This window comes from Numida meleagris, chromosome 1, assembly GCF_002078875.1.
Source record: "Numida meleagris isolate 19003 breed g44 Domestic line chromosome 1, NumMel1.0, whole genome shotgun sequence".
Lineage (NCBI taxonomy): Eukaryota > Metazoa > Chordata > Aves > Galliformes > Numididae > Numida > Numida meleagris.
In genome coordinates this window covers 40,343,450-40,368,290 of record NC_034409.1, presented here as the reverse complement: position 1 = coordinate 40,368,290, position 24,841 = coordinate 40,343,450, and the positions used below count along the sequence as shown (strand labels likewise).

General features: G+C 35.9%; 1 protein-coding gene across 9 annotated transcripts in view; it reads right to left on the bottom strand.

Annotated features, from left to right (window-relative positions):
* Nucleotides 1–24,418, bottom strand: part of PTPRQ (protein tyrosine phosphatase, receptor type Q) — a 123,553-nt gene extending 99,135 nt beyond the window's left edge. For 8 of the 9 annotated variants that reach the window (XR_002434671.1, XM_021385259.1, XM_021385258.1 and 5 more), the window contains exons 1-18: nucleotides 24,299–24,418; nucleotides 21,202–21,339; nucleotides 20,507–20,642; nucleotides 19,308–19,562; nucleotides 17,530–17,747; nucleotides 16,400–16,586; nucleotides 15,988–16,272; nucleotides 14,951–15,235; nucleotides 13,996–14,265; nucleotides 12,593–12,853; nucleotides 11,341–11,471; nucleotides 11,046–11,175; nucleotides 8,759–8,909; nucleotides 8,337–8,443; nucleotides 7,781–7,878; nucleotides 5,267–5,429; nucleotides 3,453–3,713; nucleotides 774–934 (exon numbers count right to left, since the gene is read on the bottom strand). Coding sequence is in view for 8 of the 9 variants with exons in the window: in XM_021385259.1 (XP_021240934.1) it covers nucleotides 774–934; nucleotides 3,453–3,713; nucleotides 5,267–5,429; nucleotides 7,781–7,878; nucleotides 8,337–8,443; nucleotides 8,759–8,909; nucleotides 11,046–11,175; nucleotides 11,341–11,471; nucleotides 12,593–12,853; nucleotides 13,996–14,265; nucleotides 14,951–15,235; nucleotides 15,988–16,272; nucleotides 16,400–16,586; nucleotides 17,530–17,747; nucleotides 19,308–19,562; nucleotides 20,507–20,642; nucleotides 21,202–21,339; nucleotides 24,299–24,346 (3,285 nt within the window). In the remaining variant the exon portion in view is untranslated. Of the gene's footprint in view, nucleotides 1–773; nucleotides 935–3,452; nucleotides 3,714–5,266; nucleotides 5,430–7,780; nucleotides 7,879–8,336; nucleotides 8,444–8,758; nucleotides 8,910–11,045; nucleotides 11,176–11,340; nucleotides 11,472–12,592; nucleotides 12,854–13,995; nucleotides 14,266–14,950; nucleotides 15,236–15,987; nucleotides 16,273–16,399; nucleotides 16,587–17,529; nucleotides 17,748–19,307; nucleotides 19,563–20,506; nucleotides 20,643–21,169; nucleotides 21,340–24,298 lie in introns of those variants that run through there. The other variant, XM_021385260.1, reaches the window with a different exon arrangement.

The following is a 24,841-nucleotide window of genomic DNA, read 5'->3' as shown; positions in this document are numbered from 1 at the left end:
ATATTCGTTAGCTACAGCACAGCGTTTTGTCTTATTTAGCTACCCTCCATATGATCTGTATAACTTACAATATTAACAAATTAACTATTAATTTTATCACAGAATCACCTATCAGTGTATCTATACAGGTGTTTCTGCAACATCCTCATTATCCAAGTATATATTTAGCATTATAAAATCAACTTTTGAAAGAATAAACTCAAAGCTAGTCTGAAAATTTTCCAGGTTTCTGAAGGTTAAGTAAGCCCATCTTTTGAAATAAGCATAATTAAAAACTTTTAAACAGTCATTAATACAAAATACCTGTATCTTTGCAGTTCCAATAAAAAACAAAAGCAAACCAACCAGAACAGCCATTATTTCTGTTAATATTCTTATATTTTCCAGACAGTAGAATCAAAAAGTCCTCCTATTTCTTTTTGATGCCTCAGCAGCGAAATGTTGCCTGCATTAATGATTTAAGCACGGATCTTCCTGGCAAGTACACAATTAATGAGTCCGTATTACTCAATAGCTCTGCCCTTTCTTTGTTAAACTATTCATGAACCCTTGGATGTCCAGCTGTATCCTTATAGCAGACTTGAAAAAAAAAAAGAGAGAGAGACTTGCTATCTGCTTTAAGGTACCAAACTCTGGATGCTGAAATTTGCTTTCAGTAATTTTATATTAATACTTTCCTGTTCATATTTGCATTAAATACCTAAGGAAGCAACCCTGCCTTCCTCATCAGCACACTGCATAAGGAAAAGCTGTCCGTGCAAGTCCCCACATACTTGATACTCTCTAACTCCAAGATCTAAGATAACAACAGATCCATGGTCAGGAATAAGATCCACATGAAATCTGTCTACATGTCCATATGGTAGTCTCCAGTACAGGGAAAAAGATGACGACGAAACATTGAAGAATTTAAGTCCTTCTGGTTTCGCAGGTTCTAAAAGAGAATTGTGAAATATACGATGTTAAACTAAATACACTCTTGACAAATATATCAGTAGTTACAACTGAATATAAAAGCATCCAGGAACAGCTTACTCGCTACAAGAAGGATAACTGCTAATTAGCCCATATACAGCAGCATTTTACAATACAGTTGCTGCACTACCTCAGAGATATGGCTGATAATCTCTGAACTATGCTGTGTAGATGTTGTGGAGATATGCTCAGGTATCTCAGTCCAGTGTTCGGTTAACCAAGAATCTCAGCACAGTCTTGGTGTTTCTGCTGTACTCAACCTTAAAGTTAGCACTACTGCTGTATCAACTAATGCTACTACAGATTTTCTGTTCTTTTGCTTGTTACAGAACAGTTAATTTTTTTCAATACTTTTTGTATATCTGAAATCCTAGTAATTCTAGGAAATCTAATTAGTTAAGTCTCCAAAATTTTTACTTTGCACTCCTTTTATTAAAGCCAAGCTTTCACATATTCCTGAAGTATCATCTCACTTTCTTATTCTTCTGCCTTTTCAGGCACTTTTAAATCTGTATCATTCACTCAAGGCCTACCAATGAATCAGATTATAGCTTCATCAGTAGCTCATTAAAACATTATGTATATTTAATATCATATTATTTATCCACATGCATAGAGCCATAGTGCAGATAGCTAACAAGAGTTCCTGTGCATACCTCCCACAGCGAGCCCAGTCAGAGATGCTCTTTGTCACATTCCAGATGTGCCACTACCTTGCACTGTGCCCTCTGACTCCCTTACTAACATCTTTTTCTTCAGAATTCAAACTAAATCCTCTGTACTGTTTGTATACTAACGTTCTTTTCAGCCTAAATATCACTTCTATCCCAAAAGAGCTCCATTCATTTTAATTTACTGTAAATCTATTTAGATTATACATCCTTCCAGAACTCTTTACCCTGCAGTTTCAAACAGATCACTGCTGCTTTGCCACCAAATATGCTACCTGAAATATTCATGTATCCAAATATTACCACCAGATTTTTATATTCAATCTATATAATTCTCACATATATGACTGTTCGTTTCTTTTTATTACTTTTTTATGCTTGTACAGGTCTTTTATACAAACCCATGATTGAACCGAGTGTACAGTTACCGTAGTACTTGAAGTCGTCTACCTCAGTTGCATTATTTCTGGCCAAGCAGCGGAAGACAGCCTAGAAGGGTCCTCATGGAAAGGGAAATTTAGTGCCATGAAGCAAATACTAGTCCTACTATTACCCTGTGATTGAGAACTACCATTTCCACTGATGCTGAAAAAAAGTTTCACTTCTACTCTCTTGCAGTTTTAACCATACCACCAATGCATACAAGAAGGCGGTTCATTTAAGCCTCATTGCACCTGCTCTTCTACCATACTCCTATTTCACGTATGTGTTAACACTCACTTCTTACCAGCAGTGGCCAGTATATTTGTGTAATAAAACAACTTCCTGTACATTTCACTGAAATAATTTGTTGCAATTGAGTAGATACATCACAGAGCATGGAGTGCAAAACCCAACGTGTTAATTTTTCCAAAAATTAACTGTTATAAACAAGCAGGTTCAGCATTCTGATGTAATCTGAACACATTTAAGCAAAAGCAATCACAAATTGGTCAACCAAACTGACTTAAATCTTCCCTGAATTAGAAAAAATATTAGTAACGATTAAGTGTTACAATACTGTGGTCTTAGTTCAACCTGCAAAAGATGCGCAAGATTTTTCTTCATAGTTTTTCTCTCAAGACAAGTACTTCAAAGTAAATGTAAGGATTTCCACCTCTACGTCACTGCATTTTAATGACTCTTTTCGACCTCTTGCTTCTGGCCCCCTGACTACCGCTGAAGCACACGATCCCAGAAGTACACACGCAAATGTCATGACATGTCTCACAACATGTCAGTGAGAACTTCAAACTCTTCTCAGGTCTCTCTCATACCACTGTGTCATTGCCACAAGTAAAACTTTTAGTAGTAGTATAAAAAATCAGTAATAGAAATCGATTAAGGTAGTTCTGGTGCATCTTTTTGCCTTTTAAATTTAATCTGTATTTTATATTATTACATTACAGTAAACTGCAGACAAACATCAAGATTGAGATTTTACCCCATTAAGTACAAATCTAATAGGAAACAGTCCTTGAATGGAACAGTTTACCATCTAAATCCTTAACTCTGCAAACATTTAAGGTTAAGTTCAGACAGTGCATAACTCTTTGCAGGATGAAGACCTGAAAAATAGTGAAGATACTAAACATGGTCAAAAGACACGCTGCACAGATAAATAATATTGTTTTTGGTAGTGAATCATTAGAAGTAAGTTGCATACATTATAGATAATGCACGTCCACAACCACAGTAAACTATTAAATGTAACCTCTCTTGAAATTCCCATGTTATTCAACAAAGTGATACACACAAGGCTAAATGTCTATGTTATTGAGAGCTACCATTTGTCAGCAAGTAGAAAAAGTAGGAATCCATACAGACCTGCTACAATTTCAATGAAAGCGAGAGCTCCTTCAATATTGCCTTGCAGTCTTTGCAGTGTGAAATTATAAATGCCCCCCGCAGTCAGATTTGTAACACTGAAGTTAGATACTGCTCCTGGAATCATAAACTTCCTTATAAAGGTGCTGTTTGATAAAGATGCTTTATAAGATGTGAAGTTAGTCTTGGTTGGATTCCACATTAAAGTTGCAGAGGAAGTATTTACCATTTTCAATAACAAACTGCAGATCCCAGCTGGTTCTATAGTAAAGTCATTAAGATTAATAAAGAAAATTTTAATACATAGTTCTTAAAATACCACAAAAATCTTAGCTTTTGAAAATAAATGGTTTTTATTTAAACAATTTTGGGGTTCACAGCTTAATGAAATACTAACGCAAATTTTAGAAATATGTTTCTATGGATGTGTAGTAACCAGTACCATTATGTGACCCAGAGTAAAACCCGGCAATGTAACACTTCTGTGCACTAAGTAATTTACGGAAGAGAATTCCAGACTAATCAAATCTTTTACTAGAACAGTAGCATTGCTCACCAGAGAATCAGAGTGAAAAGAAGATTTTGTGGTGATTTTATTCAATTAGACATTTCCTAAAATGCTTCATAGGACATATGATTTTAGAAAATTGTTCATCTTAGAAAGGGAAACAATAAGTTGCATAGTCACAGTGATGAACTCTTTATTCCTCTTGGTTATATTCAGAATTCTAAAAGTGTAGGTATTTATTCACAAATAACATCTCCATTAATATGTAATGTATACCTACTGTTAGAAAATTAAAATGTTTGCAGTTCTCCAAAAAAAGATGAATGTTCCAAGGTGATTACTTGTAACTTTCTTTAATTTTTAAAAAAGCATAATCCCAATAAAGACTGGATTATTCAATATGAAAAGAATCCTAAAGGCTTGTCATTAAAATGATGAGAGTAATTTCTCCATATTCTGACCATACACTGGACTCATGCCCAGCAGTCATGAAAATATTTGCCTGAAAAGGAGCACTTTCAGGACCAAGATGATGATTATTCTTTTTTATTTTCTATTGAGAAAATTCTGAGATCTAGTTCTGTTTTTTGAGAGATTCACTTGTCTTTGAAAAACAAACTGCAGAGTCTCCTGGCTAATTAAGGAATTACAGCCCTAAGACACCACAGAAAACCCATCAAATGGAGGAGGTCTAAGATATGCAGGTGTATAAAACAAGGAGCTGATTTATATTTTGATTACACTTATCTGCTCCATCTACTTTGTCAAGCCACAAGCCAATACAAATCCATTCCTTCAAATTTCTTCTACAAGCTCTTCTCTTTCTATGCAGTATCATAGAAGCACTAGAAAACACATTTGCTCACAGAGTGAGTGCAAGGCTCAGTATTCTGGATCTCCTTATATAATTGGAAACACGATTTTTCTTCCCACATTTTAAAGCTTTCTGTGGCCTTGTATTGGAGCAATCCTCAAATCTCACACCACGGCTTTGCAAGAATTTAAAAGGTGCAGAAACAATTATAAACAAAAGGCAAAGTAATTCTGGCAGCATCTTGCTTGTACTAGAGCTGGAAGAATTTTGAGAGTCCACTTCTTTTTTCAAATGGGTATCTACAACCACATTTAGACTCCTCAACTTCATCAAGGATCCTGTTTAAGCAACTACGACAAGAGTGAGCAGAATTTTTCCCCTAAACTTTAACACTGCGATCCTTTTGCACCACTTGCATGCAATGACTTAAATGTCTCTGTATCCACATTTACTTTTATTCAAAAGTATACAAATTATGAGGTGCTTCCTTACTTGTGATGACATTTTTCTCCACAGCCACAGAGGAATCCCAGCCTTTAACTGTCCTTAACTGAAATGTATATTCCATCCCAGGAGCCAGATTTTTCACTACAGTTCTGCTATCATAAACAGTTCTGGTAAGTGGCTTTCCATTATTCATCAGACGATACGAAAGCTATGGAAGAAGAGTAATTACTTATATCCAATATAATTAAGTATATGTTATTCTATTTACATATTTATATTATTACATAAGCGATTATAAATTATGTATAATTTATGTTATAAAAGAAGTTATAAATAAAAATATATATTATTAGACTAAAGTGTTAATATAATAATACAAAAATAGTTGATGATAGTTTCTTATGTCACAGATTATTTCACTTCACAAAACTTATGTTCAAAGATTCCAACTACTTGTTTATATACAAATATTTACAATATTCCCCACATTTCAGCGACAAAATAAGGAAGAGGTCTGAAGTTTTACGTTCCACAAGGCTGATCCACTACTTACTCTAATATTTCTTAATAGTGGTGCAATCTTTTTTAATCTTTAAAAATAGATGGAGGAGGTGAAGTCTTTACTCTTGGAGGGAGAACAGAGTGTACTCTGACTGCTCAGTCACACAGCTGTACCAATAAGCTGTGCAGTTAACTACAAGATAGAAAGAAAGAATGAAAAAAAGAAAGAGCCCCAAGGAATCAGTCACTCAACTCAGCTCACTAGGATACCTTGAAAATTCACTGCTTTGAGCCACTGAAGAGAATAAAAGTGCTGCAGACACCAGTTTTAATTTGGCCCCTTATTTCCTAGAGGCGGTGAGAATTCATTTTGACTTCCCAGACAACTCTTGAGGTGAAGGAATAAATTCCTCCAATAGTCCTTTCTGTGGACACAGGACACTATTGCTGCAGACTGTTTCTCATCCGCACTAGTGAAAAGCAAGATGCACACTGTGTCTGCCCTGCAGAGGAGGGCTCTAGACAAACATCCCCAGCATGCATACCTGCATGGGTTTCTCGGGTGTGGCAGTACTAATAGATCAAGATGGTTTGCAGCTGTCTATGTCAGTGTGTACTGTCTGCTCACCAGTTATTTCCCCTCTAGAGCGGAGGGGTCATAGTGGTGATCTGAAAGAACTTTGATTCAGCTGCTGTGGAAGGAATAGCGTAGTTTCCTTAGGCATCTACTTATTCTACTGACACAACACCTCTTAATACATACTAAATCTTGGAGACTGTCATCAATTCATTAGAATTACAGCACTGCAAAATCATACCAGCAAAGCTATAGATTAAAAATTTACATCTAGCATAAACAAGTTAGGAAAGTTTCTTTTGTGTACTCTTTTTTTGTGTATATTGCATAGAAAGTTGGTAAGCTGGGGCAATTAATTTTAAATGATTAGTAAAGTGATCCCTTTCATGCAGGTGCACTTCACTAAGCAACCAGTCTACTGAAGCCTTTCCTATTAAAGATTTATAGACAACCTCATTTATTCTGATAAAGCACTGTCTAATGTGGCTGCCTACTGTATGAGATACCAATACCAAGCAATAGCACAGTGCCATAAAGATCAGTATTACAGATGACAATTACTTTCCATGCAATGATAAAAATAACCTGACTGCATACAAAAGTGTATCTGAGCTGCTTCAGAACATGAACAAGAGAATCAAATTAAATTTTGAAATTGGTAAAAATACTCCAAATTACATAAGCAAATGGTGCTGGGTAGGTGAACTGGCTGGTCTTATTCATTCAGATCAATGCACCTGTACACTAATGAAGAGAGAAGAAGTGCTAAGAAACTACACTTTAGAATACCAAGACTTCACGTTCTAGTCATAGGGTGGGGAGCAGAACTGGACACTTTAATATTAGGGTACAAACTATGTAAGGCAATTAGAGCAAGGTACTTTGTTTCATGGTTTTGCTACATAATAAAGAATATCCTAGTCAGTCAGTTAAAGGCACCTTGAAATCATCATTGATTCAAATGACAAGTTTACTACTAGGCAGTTTATCACTGAAGAGTTGACTGTATGACCATGATTATACAGTGACTCCAAAAGGCAAAGGATAATACAAGATAGGCTGCAAAAGACAGGATACAAAAGAGACTGGTTGAAATGTCCCAGTGAAACATGATCCAGAAACCAAGTGTTTAGAATTCACAGACAATTGTTTCTGACCAGAGAACTGGAAGAAAAGAATGAACTCTTATGTTTTGTGCTAAGTGTTGCAAAGGACATGCTTCAAAATACTAATGATGACAAGCCACTTGGTAATACTAACCATGAAATATTACAACTCAGTTTCCATATATTTACCTGATCATCCCTAGAAACAGTATTTATCTCCCATAATTACATGGTTTATAAAGAAAAATAATTACTGTCGTAGATATGCATTATTATACATATACTTGTATGTATGCATATTATTATACATGCGGGGTGATAATTTCATTGAGAAAATTATAAGATTGCATTGTTTTCTTCCCATTCTTATCTCACCTGAAACTTATCAAATCCTCCTCTTGGTAGCTTCCAAGACAGATACACTGTATTTTCTTCCTGCCCAAGCACCTGTAAGTCTGATGGTGGATCAGGACCTGAGGTAAAGGTAGGAGAGGATGAAAAATTTAAGATCAAAATATTTTATATTGAAGAAAATACTGCTGTAATTCATTATTTCATAGTTCAGCGTAGTTACAGATTTCATATTGTAATGAAGAGAAATAACAAAAACTCAGTTCGCCTCCATGTATCAGCAACAGATCCAGAAATACAAGCAATGTTTGTAAATTCATATAGAGAAGTTCCATCAACCTAACAACATGCTGATTCAATTATCAGCATAATCCCATTAACTACATAGGAAACTTATCTGTATTGGAAAATCTTTCATTTATTTGATAACTTTTAAGGATGCTTAACTTGAAAAGAAAGACACCTCTACATTAATCCAGTCACTGATTTAATTGATTTAAATAAATCCACGCGTTGATTTAATAACAGATTACATTTTTTAGACAAAACATTAAAATGTAAGAATGAATTGTGAACCTACAGGTGCTAATCTTGAGAATGGTGGGGTGACTTCTTTTTAGTCCATTGGTTGTCACAATACTAATTAAAAAATCAGTGCCTGGCAGAAGATTCTCAAGTTTGTAAATTCTACAAACATAAAAAAAAAAGAGATTGTTTTCTTTAGGATTTTAAAATACGTGTATCTTAATAATTTTAATTATTTACATCATTATGGATGTTATTTCTTTATATGATTCGAGATGTATTTTATTAAAAAATAGAATTCTTAAATGTTCTTTTTTCACATAGGTACAGTAGTGTATATCAAGTGAAATTATCAAATATATATCCCATATAAATAATACTGCAGACTACTTATTTTAAACATAGCATGAAGTATCTGCTTTCAGTTCATGTTAGTTATTTTTTAAATAGTTGAATATTAAAACATAATTCTCATACCTTACACCAGAAGATAACCTGTTCTCTTTGTTGAAGATCTTGCTCTTTATAGAAAGAACATATCCGTCAAATTTATTTTGGGCTGGTGGCCAGGTAACAGTTATTGATTCAGCATCTCTGCTATAGTTCAGATACTTAACTGCACTTGGTACTGTGTGACAATAAGAAGTAACATTATTTTTTAAATATATTTCAAACACAATATTCTATGACAGGACTTATTTCAACAGAATTTGATGAAAACTCCAGAAAAACGGTATGTCCTTGCTTCTCTCAAGGACAGACAGAATAATTCCATTGCAGTAAAGAGTGTAGGGTCTTTCCTTACCCACCAGACCGAAAGCCATTACTCTGTAATGCTAGTTAATGTCGTTTTGACATCTCTGATGTGTAGTTCCTCAAACACTGACAATTTCTCAGGAAAAGAAATGCAAACATAAAATCTAACTTGCTTGGCCAAGACCAAAATTCCTGCTAGCAAAATATCTTGTATTCAGTGGGGGCTAAAAGCAGATGTCTACAGAAAACAAGACTTGCATGTAGTGATAATCCTCTTCAGTAACTTCCCAGGTTATCTCCTAGTGTGCAGCCCATGGATTTCTTGAGCCAAACCACAACCATAACCCAAAATATCCTGTGGCCAGGAGTTCTGCATCTTATCTACAAATTTATTTAACATCTATTTCCGTTTGCTTGTTTTCTGCTTGCTCTCTTCTGTTTCACTTCAAGTCCTTAGTTCTTGCAAAGAGAATATCCATGTATTTCTTCTTACTTGCTCCATAATTACTTCCCCATGACTTACCCTCTCACAAAAATTTTACAGACATCTACCACTTCTGCGTCAGCTTTAGTCAGTGGTTCCTTGAATGCAAAACATTATATACCTTTGAACATGCTTGCTGTGATCCTTATTTTGACCTATACTTTTCCACATGAGGGACCTGTTAGAAGAAATTACATAATTTGGGATCCGTCAACCTGAGAGAGGTGAGGCTGCTGTTGCTTCATGTTCCCAGGGCAACCAGGCTGAAGATGTATTCCCAGAAGGCACGTGCATACAGAGCATGCATATACGCACGCATATATACAGCCTGGCACACAGATCACAATCAGAGCACTCACATTAACCGAGCCAGCACTTATGGCCTCATACTGCTCCCCTGATGCTTGCATAAACTGACCACCCTTGGAGATACACAGGTGCTCTCACAGCCAGAGCTGGCTATCAGAGAGCTGTTCACCCACATGCTTGCTCCCAGGCACTTCACCTACTTCCTGCCTTATTCTGCCACCCTTGCAGTCAGGCACTCACACACACAATCTCACACCAGCCGCTGGCATATCAGACTGGGGGTCTGACCCCAGGAATCCTTAATCTGGGTTTCCACCTGGCTGTGTATTCCTTGAGTTGTGGAGATGAGTCTTTGATGGGCTGATGACTCCTGGATGGGCCTGGGAGTAACCCAGCAGCAATTATTTGGGTTGCCTTTTTTGCTGCTGTTTCAGCTCCTTTGAGGGTGTGCAGAAGAGCTTTTATCACATGCCCTAACAGGAATAGAACAGTGCCATGTTCAAGAGGCAAGAGTACCTGGATTTTGATGGACAACACAGTGATGTTTTCTGTTTTGTCTTATAATTCCTTAACATCTTGGATACTTTGCTGCTGAGCTACATTCTGATTTTTTCACAGAGCTACATATCATACTCTTAAGATAGATATATAACTGAAAGAATACTCTAGCAGCTAGAAGGACAGTGGGATTGATTATTAACATTTGAGAACTAACACAGAACTGTGCTTCTGAGAATCAAATGTCCTAACCTAAATTAAAACTAAATGTAGAAAACACTGTATTTACTGCTGATATAAGAGGCCAATGAGAGAACATCAGAAAACTAATTTAGTTCTCTACACGTAACCGTGTTCAAACTCAGTACTGGATTAAAAACAGAAGTTTAAGAAAAAAGACTTCGCTTTTTCTAGTGCTAGTAACCAGTCTGCAAGAACCAGTTGTACACCTGTAGTGTAAAACTGCTTGAGTCATTATGATGCTAATAACAAGTATTAATTGTTTACTACAACCAGATTCAAGTGCATTTACTTGAAAGGATACAGTTGAAGAATAAAAAAAATACCAATGAAAGAGAATAAGGAGAAAATAATGAGAGTGATAGAATTCATTTTTTTCTATTTTAAACAAAAATAAAGTTCAAGTAAATGTAGGAGAAAACAAGAGATATGAGAAGAACAAAATAAGTCATGAATATAGTGACAGCGAGGTCTCACCTGTCTGTATCTCCTTTGCAACAAATACACTGTCTCTGAAACCTTCCTTTTCTGTTCGAACTGTAAAGCTGTACAGCTTACCAGGAATAAGGTTGGAAAATGTTGCTGTTTCTTGCTTGACTTTCTGGACCTAAAAAAAAAAAGAACTGTTTGCAAAATTTGCTTCTGTTACATTAGTGACCCCTCCGTCTATTTTAGTAGGATCCATAGCTTTTAATTTAATCTCTGAATGCTTAATATAAGATTTAAAAAAAAATAGCTGCATTGACTGAACAGAGTCTTTTAAAAAGCATACCCTAAAAGCACTTGCACAGTCTGCGCATGTGACTTCATATTGCTGAAAATCTCCTTCAGCACGGTCCCAAGCAATCTGTATTGAAGTGTCTGTCACATTACCTTCTCGTATATTGAGTGGAGCTGCTAAACCTATAGAAAAAATGAAAACCATTACTACTCAATCCAACAATTTTGTGCCTCCCATGGAAACATCAAAGATCAGCAAAACTGGGTAGACCAGGCACAGCAAATGCCCTTTATCCCTAATTAGTATAGCCTTGCATAAGATTACATTACAGAGCATTTTTGTCTGCATTTCTCTCATTCCAGTCCAGATCCTTCTGCCTGGAATGTACGAAAATTTATGTATTTTCTAAGAAAAAATCAGATTTTTTTTTTCTTCCAAGGTTTTGGAGACCCAGTAGGAGCAGATCAAAATTAAGTTTTCTGAAGAACTGTTCTCTTATGAGTGATCAAAACACAACTTTTATTAAAACTATATTTTAAGAAAAATCAGCTTTCAAGGTTTTCACTATTTGGAGAATATTTTTTTCATCCCTCATGCTCTTCTTTTTCTCCTTGCTTGCTTTTACCCAATCTCAGTAGTACTTTTTATAAAATTTCCACTCTGAGGAGACAGAGTAGAAAAGGATTTCAAAGAAAAATCATAAAACGCATGAAGTACATTCATCATAAAGAATAGAAAATTCAAAACACAGAATTGCAGTAGGTATTTTAAACAATTGTTTAAGTCCTTAATAAAATTTCTTTTTGAAAGAACTTGGAAAAGGAGTTCCCCTTCCGGAATACTTCTTACTGTCTTTGTTATTTAATTTATTTTCTTGAAATTTGGAAACTTCAAGCTATTTTTACTTGTTTAAAGATGCAGTGGGAGGAAAAAAACATACTAATTTTCAAGACACAGAAGCAATTCCACTGATGCTAATCACTTTGGCTAAAATAAATAATCAAAGTATGTCTTGTTTCCCCACAACAGTTTAATACAGCCTAAATTCCTGAAATACTTGCCAGACATTTGTATAGCCTTGATATAAAAAAAGAAAGTTTAGAAAGGTTAGTAATGATAAGGGATAGTTACAGTTTTGTTTAAAGAACAGCTGTTGTTAGTATAACTATTAATCGCTTACACAAATATACCTGGATGATTTGTAAATAATCTGTATCTGTTACTGCACTGAAATAAAACTAAAGTTAGAGGTTAGAAATGTGAATTTAACATTACGCGATTTTATAGGAATCAAAATACTCACATGTTTTTACACCAGTTACATGGTAAGAGGAGCTCAACATTTTTCTGCTTTTTGTGAAGACAAAGAAATCATATTCTGTTCCTGGAGTAAGGTTTTCAACTGTTATTTTGCCATCACTTCTCAAACTGAATGTTGCATTAGGTCCGCCCTTAGTTGTAACATATATGCCATCAAATACTCCAATATCAGGCACGCGAACAAATAATGCCACAGCATTACTATAAAGCACATAAGGAATTACAATTTGGACAGGCTTGGGCTCTGAAGGATGAAAAAAAAAAAAAGCCACGTTAGATTAACTGAAAATAATGAAAACCACACAGCAAATCTGAAGCAACTGCCCTGAGACTATGCTTGCATGGTGCAGACTGTTATCGTAGTAAAACTGATAATTGCTCAGAGAGAACAAACAACCTGATCTTTTTAGGTGTTCATTACTAGAATCCTGAAGCACTTGGTAAAGGATAGAGTCAATGCAAGTCAGGCTTCCACTGGTATCATGCACAACTGCACCAAGAAGGTAGTTAAGGTAACAGAAACAATATACAGAAGTGCGTGTTTGGATATGGAGATGAGCATGGAGAAGGAGGCATGTTTGATGGATTGACATATTGAGTGTTCGTCCCATATAACTGGCTCTTACAGATGGGAAATCCTATCATCTATTTTGTGAATGAGATATTAAATGTAATGCTATATAAAATATTAAAAAAAAATACTGCAACCTTTTAGAAAAAACGACAAGGCATCATTTCATGTATCTATAATCTGACAGCTGCAGCTTTTACGTATCACATATATATCATGAATGAGTCCCAACCATCATTTTCATATTTTCAAAAAATAAAAAATAAAAAAAAATTATACTGTGCCAAAAGCATTTCAACATGTCAGTAAACAAGCACTAACAGGAAAGGCGCTTTGATAAAAAAAATTAGAGCTTTTTCCTTCTCAGCTTACTGCTACTTCTAACTCAAATTCTTTCCCCAGCACCCTCTCACCTACAGTAATTTCTCTCACATTTCACAGGATGCCTAATTCATCTCTCCCAAAATAAATACTGTTTCAACCATTCCTATAATTTCCTATTTCAAATCAACAGTTCACTCAATTTCTTCAGTCAGAGGGAATGAGATTCCATACTCTGATCCTCACCACAGTTAAACTGCATTCAATAAAATACCAATGTGTTTCCCAAGGCTGCATCTCTCTGAAAGTTAACATCTCCTTTGCCTTTAACAATAAGAATCGAATCAATGTATTTCATTTTCTAGTTTTGATCCCTGTCTATTAAGACAGTGTACTTGACATGACAAATGTATTAGTAATTTGTTAGTAATGATAACAAGAGTGATGATGAGTGTATTATAGTCTGTAATTACCACTGTTTAACAATGTCTTACTTAAAGTGCATTGAATGGTCTTGAGTTCACTCATATTTCCATTATACACACTTGCCACTGCTATTTCATAAGTCATTCCAGGAATTAGAAGATCAATGTTAAATTCTTCTGTATTGTTTACTAAAAACTTCATAGTTTCACCGATGTCTGCACTAGGTTTCACCTGAATGTACGATTCCTGACCCTCTTGTGCCAGCTTCCAGTGAAGGATCACACTCTCTTCTTGCACATCCTCAGGCTGAATAAAAACAGCTGTAGGTGGACTGACAGCTTTACCAAAGAAAAAGAATTTCACTATAAAACCACAGCTCAAACATTCCATCCCTTAAGAAACTCTTCCCAAAAATATTGGTTTTTGATTTTTTTCTAGATATTTTATGATTTAAAATCACTACTTATGTATCTATTAAATGGTTTGTAGACAGTTTTTAGACACCTGCATGTTACAGGCAGATTCTTCAATTTTTTCTCATGAAAACAGTGCCTTATTTTACAAGCATATTCTGTTCCATTGAATATATACAGACACAGAAGATGACACAATTTAAGTCACAGTATCAATGATTAGGAAAGATTTAATCTGTCTTCAGCTACATCATGTGAGACACCATGGAAATGTTTCTACTTTGTTAAAATTAAATTCATATTTGAACCATAAATCAGTATATATCAAATATGATGTCACTTCTTTAGAACATGGTAGTGTAGTTTAAGCTACCAAGTAAAAAAGACATGACAAAAAAGTGAAGAATTCACTTTTTTGAAAGGTTCTGAAGATTAAAATTAGTGAACAGAAAAAATAGAAAAGAATTGCCCCAATTTTCCTCCAGTACAAACCAACAAACCACAATCTGCACATAACTTTAGAAATATATTAGCACCTCCTATTCTCAGTGTAAACTGTCTAAGGGGAAGAATGAAAACCAACCAACCAAACAGAAAATTGATACATCACCTGTTGTGATTAATATAGGCTTTTCATGGCAGCTTAGACTTCCTTTCTCTGCAACATTCTGCAAATATATCTGGTACTGATGATAAGGTTTTATATTTCCTATTACTGTTGAAGTCTTGCTTTTTTCAACTGGCAACTGTTCCCAGGCATTGGTTTCAGTATCCAAAATATTAATAAGGTAATAATGAAAATGAGCACAGGAGGAATGCTGTGGAGGCTTCCACTTTAAATGTATTTCTGCAGATGAAACATACGTAGTCTCTAACTTCTGGGAGTGCAATGGCCCTAATGAATAAGATTAGAAATAGCAAATAGCGTAAGAGATTCTGATGTGTTTTACAGACTTTTTTCTTTTTTTTTTAAAGACTTTTTTTTCTTAAACAGCTTGAAAAGCTAACAATATGGACTTAAAATAGTCTTAAAGCAAATCAAAGAAAGCAATGCTGACAGTTTAACTAACATTGATTTGCAGAGGAATACTGTCACTGTCTAATTTAGGTTTTATGAATCGCCCAACTCTTATGTAGAACTCAGTCTACTCAGTTAGGTCCTTTCTCTTGTACTTAGATCAGAAGCATTACTGCAGACAAATGGTATGAGTTACCTAAGATGTTAAAACCCAATCCTAATGAGATGAATGGCACAAATCTACAGAATTTCAGAAACTGTTCAATGCACACTCTTTTTATCAAGCATTTTAAAACAGCTCATCATATGTTTCCTACATCTCTTCCAACAGTTCAGTCGCCAGTCCAACTCCTACAATTCTGTGATTCTGTGTTTCTGTGACAATCACCTCCCTCACCCTGCTGGTCTCCTCTCTTTAGATGCAGCTCAAGATAAGCACTTTAGTACAAAAGAAAAATAAAGACTTTGGAACCCACTCTACAAGTAGGTGAATTCTAGGTTCAGAATTCATGTCCAGATTTATTTCTAATTTCAGACTAATTATCAACACAAATAATAACATCACCAAAGGAACAATATGAAAAGTGTATATTATGTGGTTATTATTGCTATTCATTTTTGTAACTTACTTGTTTCTACTTTCAGAATTGGACTTAAGACAGTCTGTGCCCCTTCTGAGTTCCTCGCCACTAGTAAAAACCTATAGCAAAGTCCAGGACTCAACTGCACAATTTTTGCTTCAGTTGTTAACACAGGCAAGCTCAGAATGCGTGGTTTCAAGTGATCAAAATAGTACTTAATTATGAGCGCAAAGCCTGACTTAAGCCAGATATCCATATCACTCCATATAAATACAGCTTCAGTTGTTTTGATGTCAAGCACAGTGAATGTGAAGTTTTCTGGTACCAGAGGTACTGAAAAAGAACATTAAAAAAAAAAAAAGTCATTAAAAAACCATTTCTTTCTTCATATTTGTATTTTTTGAAGATGAAGGGGTGGGAGTTTAAAATTAATGCAGAAGATTGGAAGAAATATAGTTACATTCATATTCACAAATATATGGTAGCTGTATAAAGCAGAAAAATCCCGTGAAGAAATAGTCTGGACCAGTGGGATCTCTCTGAAGGGCATAGCAATCGGTTTCCTTTGCTGGCAGCATTGACAAAGACAAGGCGTTAGCCTTTAGGGAATAAGGAGATCCATCCGTCCACGAGAGCTGACCTTCCTCCTAGTTAAAAAATGAAGGAAAAACAAACACATGCATGTATTTTTACATTATGTTAATGAATTACTAAAGCTTTTCTCACTGAAGTATGTCTCCTGTACATCCAAAATTTAGGCATTTTACTTCTAAAATTCATTATATGGGAATGTTTTGAATGAAAAATATTTCAGTGAAAAATTCTACCCCTTCTATTATAACAATATAATATTTTAATAAAAGCCACAAAGAGTTAAAGCAGAGAGATTGATCATTACAGACAACCCTTTAAAAATCACTATTAATCAAATAATTTCTCAGAGTTTTCCCAATACTTTCATTTACCACTGTAGCTCTTCCCAAATCACACACTCCATCACAGTGGCCACAGTGGGTCACAGAGCTGCCATTAAGAACCCTCCTATCACAGATACGGAGACAGGAAACTTTTCATATGAAATACTTTCTTCCAATTCCTTCCTCCACTGGCCTATCCAGCATCCATACTGAATGGACCTTGCTAAGCCAGGGCCAATCAGTATCTCAGACCTGCGTCAAAACAATGAAAGACAGCCCTAGAGTTTGGCACCCAAGAAAGTAATGGACAATGTACAAAATGAGACTTTTTTTTTTTAAATGGTAAAATAGCACCATCTACAGGCAAAAGGACATTCTTATGATGTATTCACACACAAAAAAAAAAAAAAAAAAAAAAAAAAACAGGTCATGAAAAATTATTCTTCCCCTGCAATGCCATGCTAAATTATTTCAGTATTTCTAAATACTCATAAATAATGATTCCTCTTGCAACTGCCAATATACTAATACCAATACTAATACTACTTCTATGACAACTATTCAAACAATCAGTTTAGAGCACAGTATTTTTTATTTTAATGAATTGGGTTCAACACATTACAAATCTCCTTTTTCCATACATGTAATAACAAAAAAGATAAAAAAAACTGACCTTCAAGTCATTAAGACCTGTCCATAGCATGACTATGTGACTAACTGTCTGGAGATAAGATAAAATAAAACCACGTTCTTCTTCACTTCCTATGTCAAGAAGATGAGCCTCTTGTGAAGACTTTTCACATATTTGTTGCGCCATCTTCCATGGCTTGCTCTCCTTACTTATTCTATAGCAGCTGCTTTGGAATGCCAGCCACCCTTTGGAACAGGTGCCTGCAGGTGAACAAGGACAGTATTTTAAACACATTCTGTATCATTTATGGTAGCATTACAGTTTCAGATTTTATAAAAATCTACATACAGTCAGAAGATGACAGAATTTGATTAAATCATGATTGCAAACCAGAAAAAAAATCTTTAATAATGAGACATCCCTCACTCAAAATGTTGAGTGTCTTAAGAATTCTGACTGATTAAATTAAAAGAATATCAGCTACAATCCACTAAAGCAACAAGAAAAACATTTTTTATACTACTCATGTTCAGAGCAGGGTCACAAAAATGATCCAAGGGATGGAACACCTCCCCTATGATGACAGTCTGAGAGAGCTGGAGCTGTTCAGCCTGGAGAAGAGAAGGCTCTGGGGAGACCGGACAGTGGCCTTTCAGTATCTAAAGGGGAGGCTGTAAGAGAGAAGGGGACAGACCCTTTAGCAGGGTCTGTTGTGACAGGACAAGGGGAAATGGTTTCAAACTAAAAGAGGGCAGATTTGGGCTGGATATAAGGAAGAAGCTTTTTAAAATAAGGGTAGTGAGGCACAGGAACAGGTTGCCCAGAGAGAGGTGGTAGATGCCCCGTCCTTGGAGACATTCAAATGTCTCCAAACTCTTTTAAAATTTGTAGTTAACGAATCATTTATAAAATTCCAGAGTTTAGGTAAATGATTATTTCCCTGAATTTGAAATTATATCATCCTTTCTTTTGTGTTCCTAATATGAAATATTTTAAAGTAGCATTATCAAAGCATTATTGCTTTGAAAGCAGTGAAATTACACAGTCAAGTATCCTCAGAAATGTTACTCATTCAAAGCATTTCTTACAAAATAGCACAGCTAAGTTTGCCACTCAACGGTGCAAAATGATTGCTGTCTCCAAAACACTTCTTTTCAAAGTGTTCCAAACCCTTACAAAATTCAGACTTTTCCCTGCTTTTCATTGAAACTATATAACACTCAATCCATATCCTCAAAAAATTACAATCTCAAACTTTTTGTGTTTAAAGTGCAATTTCATCTAATCCAGAATCATAGAACCACCAAAGTTGGAAAAGACCTCTAAGATCATCTAGTCCAACCATCCACCTACCACCAATGTTGCCCACTAAACCACGTCCCTAAGTAGAATCTCTGCCCTTTCCTTAAACACCTCCAAGGACAGTGACTCCACCCCCTCCCTGAGCAGCCTGTTCCTATGTCTAATCATTTTTTTCTGAGAGAAAAGTCTTCCTAATAGCCAATCTGAACTTCCCCTGGTGCAACTTGAGGCCACTCCCTCTTATCCTCTTGGACAAAAATCCACTTGAGTCTATTTTAAACTACAAAACATATAATTAGCTTGAAATATTTGCACAAATTCAAATTCTTGCTCCTGAAAAAAAAAGGACCATTTGTGATATTAACATTCAATTTCTTTCTTTCTAGAAACGAAACAATATACAACTAATAAAAAATTCCATAATGCTATACAGACTCTTTGCAATTTACTCTTAATTATTCTAAAAAGCAGGCAACACTTCCTTGCATTCACTGTAACTACAGCAAAGTAATAAATACCTGTTTCAGCTTGAACTTCCAGTGACTGAGACACATTTATAAATTCAAGATGTAATTGGTTAAATATAAACTCAAATGTATATAAGGTGCCAGGTGTCAAATCGTTCCAGACAAAGGATCCACCGTTCTTTTGTATAATCTGAGAAGTATCATTTAGTGAAACTGAAACTGAAAATTCTTTGGTCACTGCACTCAAATTAAAAGACACAGTAGTGGCTGTCGCAAGTATTTTGATGTCATTTTCTGAAATTCCACCTAGCAGTCCAAAAAAAAAAGAAAAGGACTTTACCACAGCAGAATAATAGACTCAAATCTTTACTGCATCACTATCATGTCTGTGTAATATGTCTTAAGCAATCATAAATAAAAGTGCACAGATTAAGGTGCGTTTAAGTACAAAAGTACACACTTTAACTAGAATATTTATTAATAGACGTTGATCAAGAACAGCAGCACAAACAGTTTCCTCTAGACTGCTGGATGTCAGCATAGTCTGTGGGTGCTGCAGAGTTCTCAACTTATAACAATTTTTTCCCAATTTTCTGAACACGAGCTAATACAAATCTCTAATGTGTACTAGCATAATCCTATTATTTTACAGCAATTGATAACATTAAGATCAGAAAGCCCTTTCAATTCTAGTTATCATCAAGACCTGTGATCATAAACAGATCTACAGATATAAATGATGTGTTTAAGTACAGTAGCTAGACACACAAATTCTTATACTAAACGTTTGCCCCAGTCAGTCACTATAGCAAGCTTCAAGCTACTTGGTAACACTTTTTAAAGAAGGAAAACAGAAACAAAAATATTAAATATTGAATTAACATATTTAAATTTATAAGTAAGACAAGCAATCAAAAGCTTGAGCAGGCATGAAATTCCCAGGCTGTTAGTAACCTCCCTGATGGCTGTCTTTTATACATTTCTCCCAGAATTACTGCAGTGTAACAATGCCTGTAACATCTAGAAATCTCCCAAACGTTTACATTAGTCCCCTATTACAGAACTGTTACACTAACCAAACAAGTTATAATAAAATTATTTCTTCTACTCTTCTTATTTGAAAACATACCTTGATGCAAATTTTCTAAATACTTAAATACTCTCAGGATTTCAATTTGTTTTCCTCTAATCTTCTTCTAAAATAGTCTTACTATAATAATACAAAAAATATTTAGTGCTACACTACTTACGTGTCTTAAATGACTTTACACTTAGAATTTGTCCATTTTTTAGGGATTCTATTGTAATGTCGTAATTCTTATTTTCCTCCAGCAGAACTGTAGTACTGATAGGTTTTTGCTCAACTTCAGAAACGTTTCTTATATTCTGCAATTTAAAAGAATGTTGAAATACAGTGAAAGTAAGAAAAATACAATTAATAAATCGTCTATAATGTCTAAATTTTCATCAAACATTGCAGTATGTGCAACTTAAGGCCAGTTAACTGCAAAATACTCAATGCATGTATAGCAAAATCTGTTTTGATCATTCCAGCTATTACCACCTTGATATTAAAATCCCCATATCTTTTTTAAGTTCCAGGACATCCTGTGCTCAAAAAAAGAACAATGGCCTGCAGCAAAGATCTGGAGGCAGTGTTTACGCCTCTCCTGGAGAAGCTGGACTCCTCCTTCCAACCACAGAACACTGAAGAACTAACATATTCTAACTTTGAACATACGTCTATCTGTTCTTATTCAGTACTACTGGTTTCAAATGGACTCTGTGAGGCATGAATTCCAGAATTCAGTATAATTTCTGCAAAGTTTCTCTTTATTTGTTTTTTTACATTAATCTTAAAAAAAAATGCAGTTAATTGGTTTAAAAAAAAATGCAGTACAGCTTAAATATACTTGCAACTGCCTCCTGCTTAGATGAAATTTACTTTTTGACTGAAAGCATCTGTGAGCTGGTAGGTTACAATATAATATTCTGCATGTTCTCCTTTGGGAAATTCAGTCCACTCCAACAAAACTGCTCTAGAAGGCTTTCTCACTCGGTCACAGTCTAGGCACACTGAGCCCTGTAACAGAAACAGACATTAATGCAACTTAAAAGAACATGCAGAAAAGGTATGTTCAGTTACTTAATTAAAATCTCTGTATTAACTACTTTTAGGTAAACTTGTCAGCTACTATTAGTTTTTATATGGAGCAATATTATCAGCCCTACTGTTCAACACACAGAGTCTTCATAATTTTTACAAGTTTGGCAGGTACAGGTGCTATTTTTTTTTTTCTCCCTTCAGAGGTGGCCAAACCATGTCAGCTGAGAATCAAGCATGCCCTACTAGAAAGAAAGATCTTCATAGGCTGGTCTGAAAGTAGTGCCTCCTATTTATTTCCATGGAAAGTACAACAGCTACAAAGAGCACAACAACACTATTTGATAGGGCAAATTCTCAGCTACAAAAGATTCTTTTTCAACACAGTCACCCCTACTAGCTATACATTTTTGTCAGCAATGAACAAGAGCCTGCATGCTCCACTCATAAAAATCCCCACCAGTGGAGGTGACCCACTGTCTCAAGCGTCACTGCTGAAAGGCACCACCCACTGCTTCACTGTGGTCACATTCACTTCTTGGTCTCCATAAATGTTTAGCAAGTGTTGATGAATGTCAATGGATGTAATTTTTTCTGCATGGAGGAATTCAGCGACACACCTTTGCTTCATAAACACTTCCATGTCAGACACCATTCTGTCAGACTGCCCCTTTGCTGCCATCTCTCACATGGCAACAAAATACAATTGAATACTGACGGGAAGGTTTGACTTCTACTGCCATACCACCAACATCCGCCTCTGATGTCACGGGCCAACATAATCAAATAGGAGGCATTACTCTCAGAGCTGCCATTACACCATCACTTCAGGAACAAGGAGAGCTCACTTTCAATGTGCAAGCTGCAGTCACAGTCAACAGTCATTCAGGAGTGGGAGGCCTCTGCTCTGCCTGCTCCTGCAGTCCACGGTCAAGAACTTAGTTTAGTGATACCCCACTCACAACTGCTGTATATCACAGAATAAGCAAAAGCAACATTAAGGGGATAGAGAAGTCATTCATTTTATACCTCCCTACCTAACCAATTTAGACACAGCACTACAAACTTCTGAACCGAATTTCTAAAATTAAGGAAATTTGGGCATGTGATGTCGATCCCTATCACATAATTATTTAAACATCACAGTTCTTTCTGTGTTTTAAGTTCCATTTTCATTTTCTTTATGAATTAAGATGACAAATAAATGCCATAATTTAGCAAAAAACCCAACATACACTCTTCCCTTCCCCCTCCTCTCATGCAAAAAAAAAAAAAAAAAAAAAACATGAATTGAACCAATATACCACTAAAATACAAGTCAATGCAGTCTGAAGGGTAGGAAATTTTTCTTTTAAAGATATAAAACCAACATATAATTGCCAGTAAGTGACTTAGCTCTTTTAATAGTTTTCCACTCTCAGAAATACTGTATGTTATTTTTACTATACATACATACTGCTGGACCTGTAACTAATAAAAGAAATTGCAAGTGTATTTAATGTTACCATGAATTTGATGAGGCAGCTTAAGAATGTCCCCCTTTTTTTTTTACTACACCTTGCCAGTACATTTTAAGATCCTATCCAAAGAAATTGTTAAAAAGCATTTAAATGGGCCACAAAGAGCTAAGGTTGAAATGTATGTTTAGGCTAGCAGCATGCTAACTAAAAAGGTGCCTTTCTAAGCATGTATTTATTGACTTCTGTAGACTACTTCTTTAGAAATGACAAACGTAAGCTTTTAAATCTGAAAAAGAGTGAAAAGGGGAAAAAAAACCAGAAGTCTATAAAATCTTAAGTTGCCATAAGTGAGCAAACATTGCTCTTTCCTTGTCTCTCTCAGCACCAGTACTGTGATGGAAAAAACACAGCTGGTAGGGCTCAGGTTCAACTGAGCAAGAGGCAATGCACAGGATGACTGATGTGCAGGACTCCTTGCCAAAGTTTACAACAGGTATTGAAAGCTTCAGAGGAGGCTGGACTAGCTGATGGAAGAGAGTTAGACTAAAGCTCACCAAATGCACTCAAACTACATCCATCTCAAGAAGCCCTTAAGCTGCAAATGGTGGGAAACTAACTTCCTTTTGACAGTTCTCATGTTCTATGCTGCTCTTACAGTCATCCCCTAGGATCTGCTTTCCATCACTGCTGCAGGTTTGGTACTGAACTAGCTGAAGTTTTGATGGTACTCTCAGCTGCCCTGCAGTACATATCTCCACTTGCTGCATATCACTGACTGCAACTTCAGACAGTCCCCAAAACCACCTCTTGTTGAGCTCAAACCTGGCCAGCACAACTGGACACCACCTGTGTGTGCTAAAGGAATGCACCCGGAGGCTGCTCACCACCCCAAACACACAGTTCTCTTCTCTGCAGGAGCGGAAAAGTATTTGTACAAGGAACTGACAGGATGTTGGCATCACTCTTGTCACAAAACACAGAAAGCTAAAAGAAAATTCAGAACTGCATATGCAATATCAAAATACAGATAAATATGGACCAAATTACTTCAAAGTGTACTAGAAAATTAAGACGTAAGAGAGCAATGTGGTTCTTATATATGTAGTTCTTGCATTAACACTTCCTAAAGCAGTATGCTGAGCAAACCTGGGTACCAGAATGATCACAGTGCATTCCTCCACAGACACAAAGGGTTACCAAGCAATAGGAGCTAATTAAGGAGTTAAAGATACTGGGAGCTGTTCCTTCTTCAGGGGAGCAGCACTAATCAGAAGCAGCAGGCAACAGAGCAGATGAATGCTCTCGAGAACTCGAACAGTTTAGAGAGAAGAGAGAAGGCTGGGAATGTTCAGCAGCGATAAACAAGAGCTCCCCACAACTGTCAGAGCAACAAGAAAGCAGTCCAGATCACAAACCATGAATTTGCAACATTCAATTAGTTAGCTATCCACCTGCCAAAAACAGAATATTTCTCTTACCTGAAATAAGTATTTTAATAAAAGTAGGAGAAGAATTGCCTGACCCATAGAGAAAGAAATGCTATAGTCCCAGTGCCTGTGTTCAAATTACAACAGCTTTGAACAAACTTGTGTTCAAACACTTAAAACTAAGAGAAAACTAACACCCACTCATGCCTGACATGGGTGCAGCTGCAGCCAATGGCATGCCTTCGGCTTGGCTTTGCTCTGCGGCCCTGCCCCTTCCCCCGCCTAACACAGAGGTTTCGGCGTCCACAAAGGGGTATTGCTCTTTCCTGTTTCAGTGAAAGCTGGAGATGGCTGTTATTCATTAGCCAGTAAAAAAACCCTCAGAGGCAAAAATGTTAGGTTGTTCTTTTAATTTTTTTGCTACTGATTCAAAGATTAAAATCCATCTAAACCCACAGAAGCCCTTAACGTTTTCTTAAACTACTTTCCATAGTACATATTTCAAGCAAGCTGTGCCTTGGTCAGTGCTCAAAATAAGGCTGTAAGCCTTAAAACTGTTTTCAAAAATGTGCCAGGCAGCCTTGCAGAACCTTC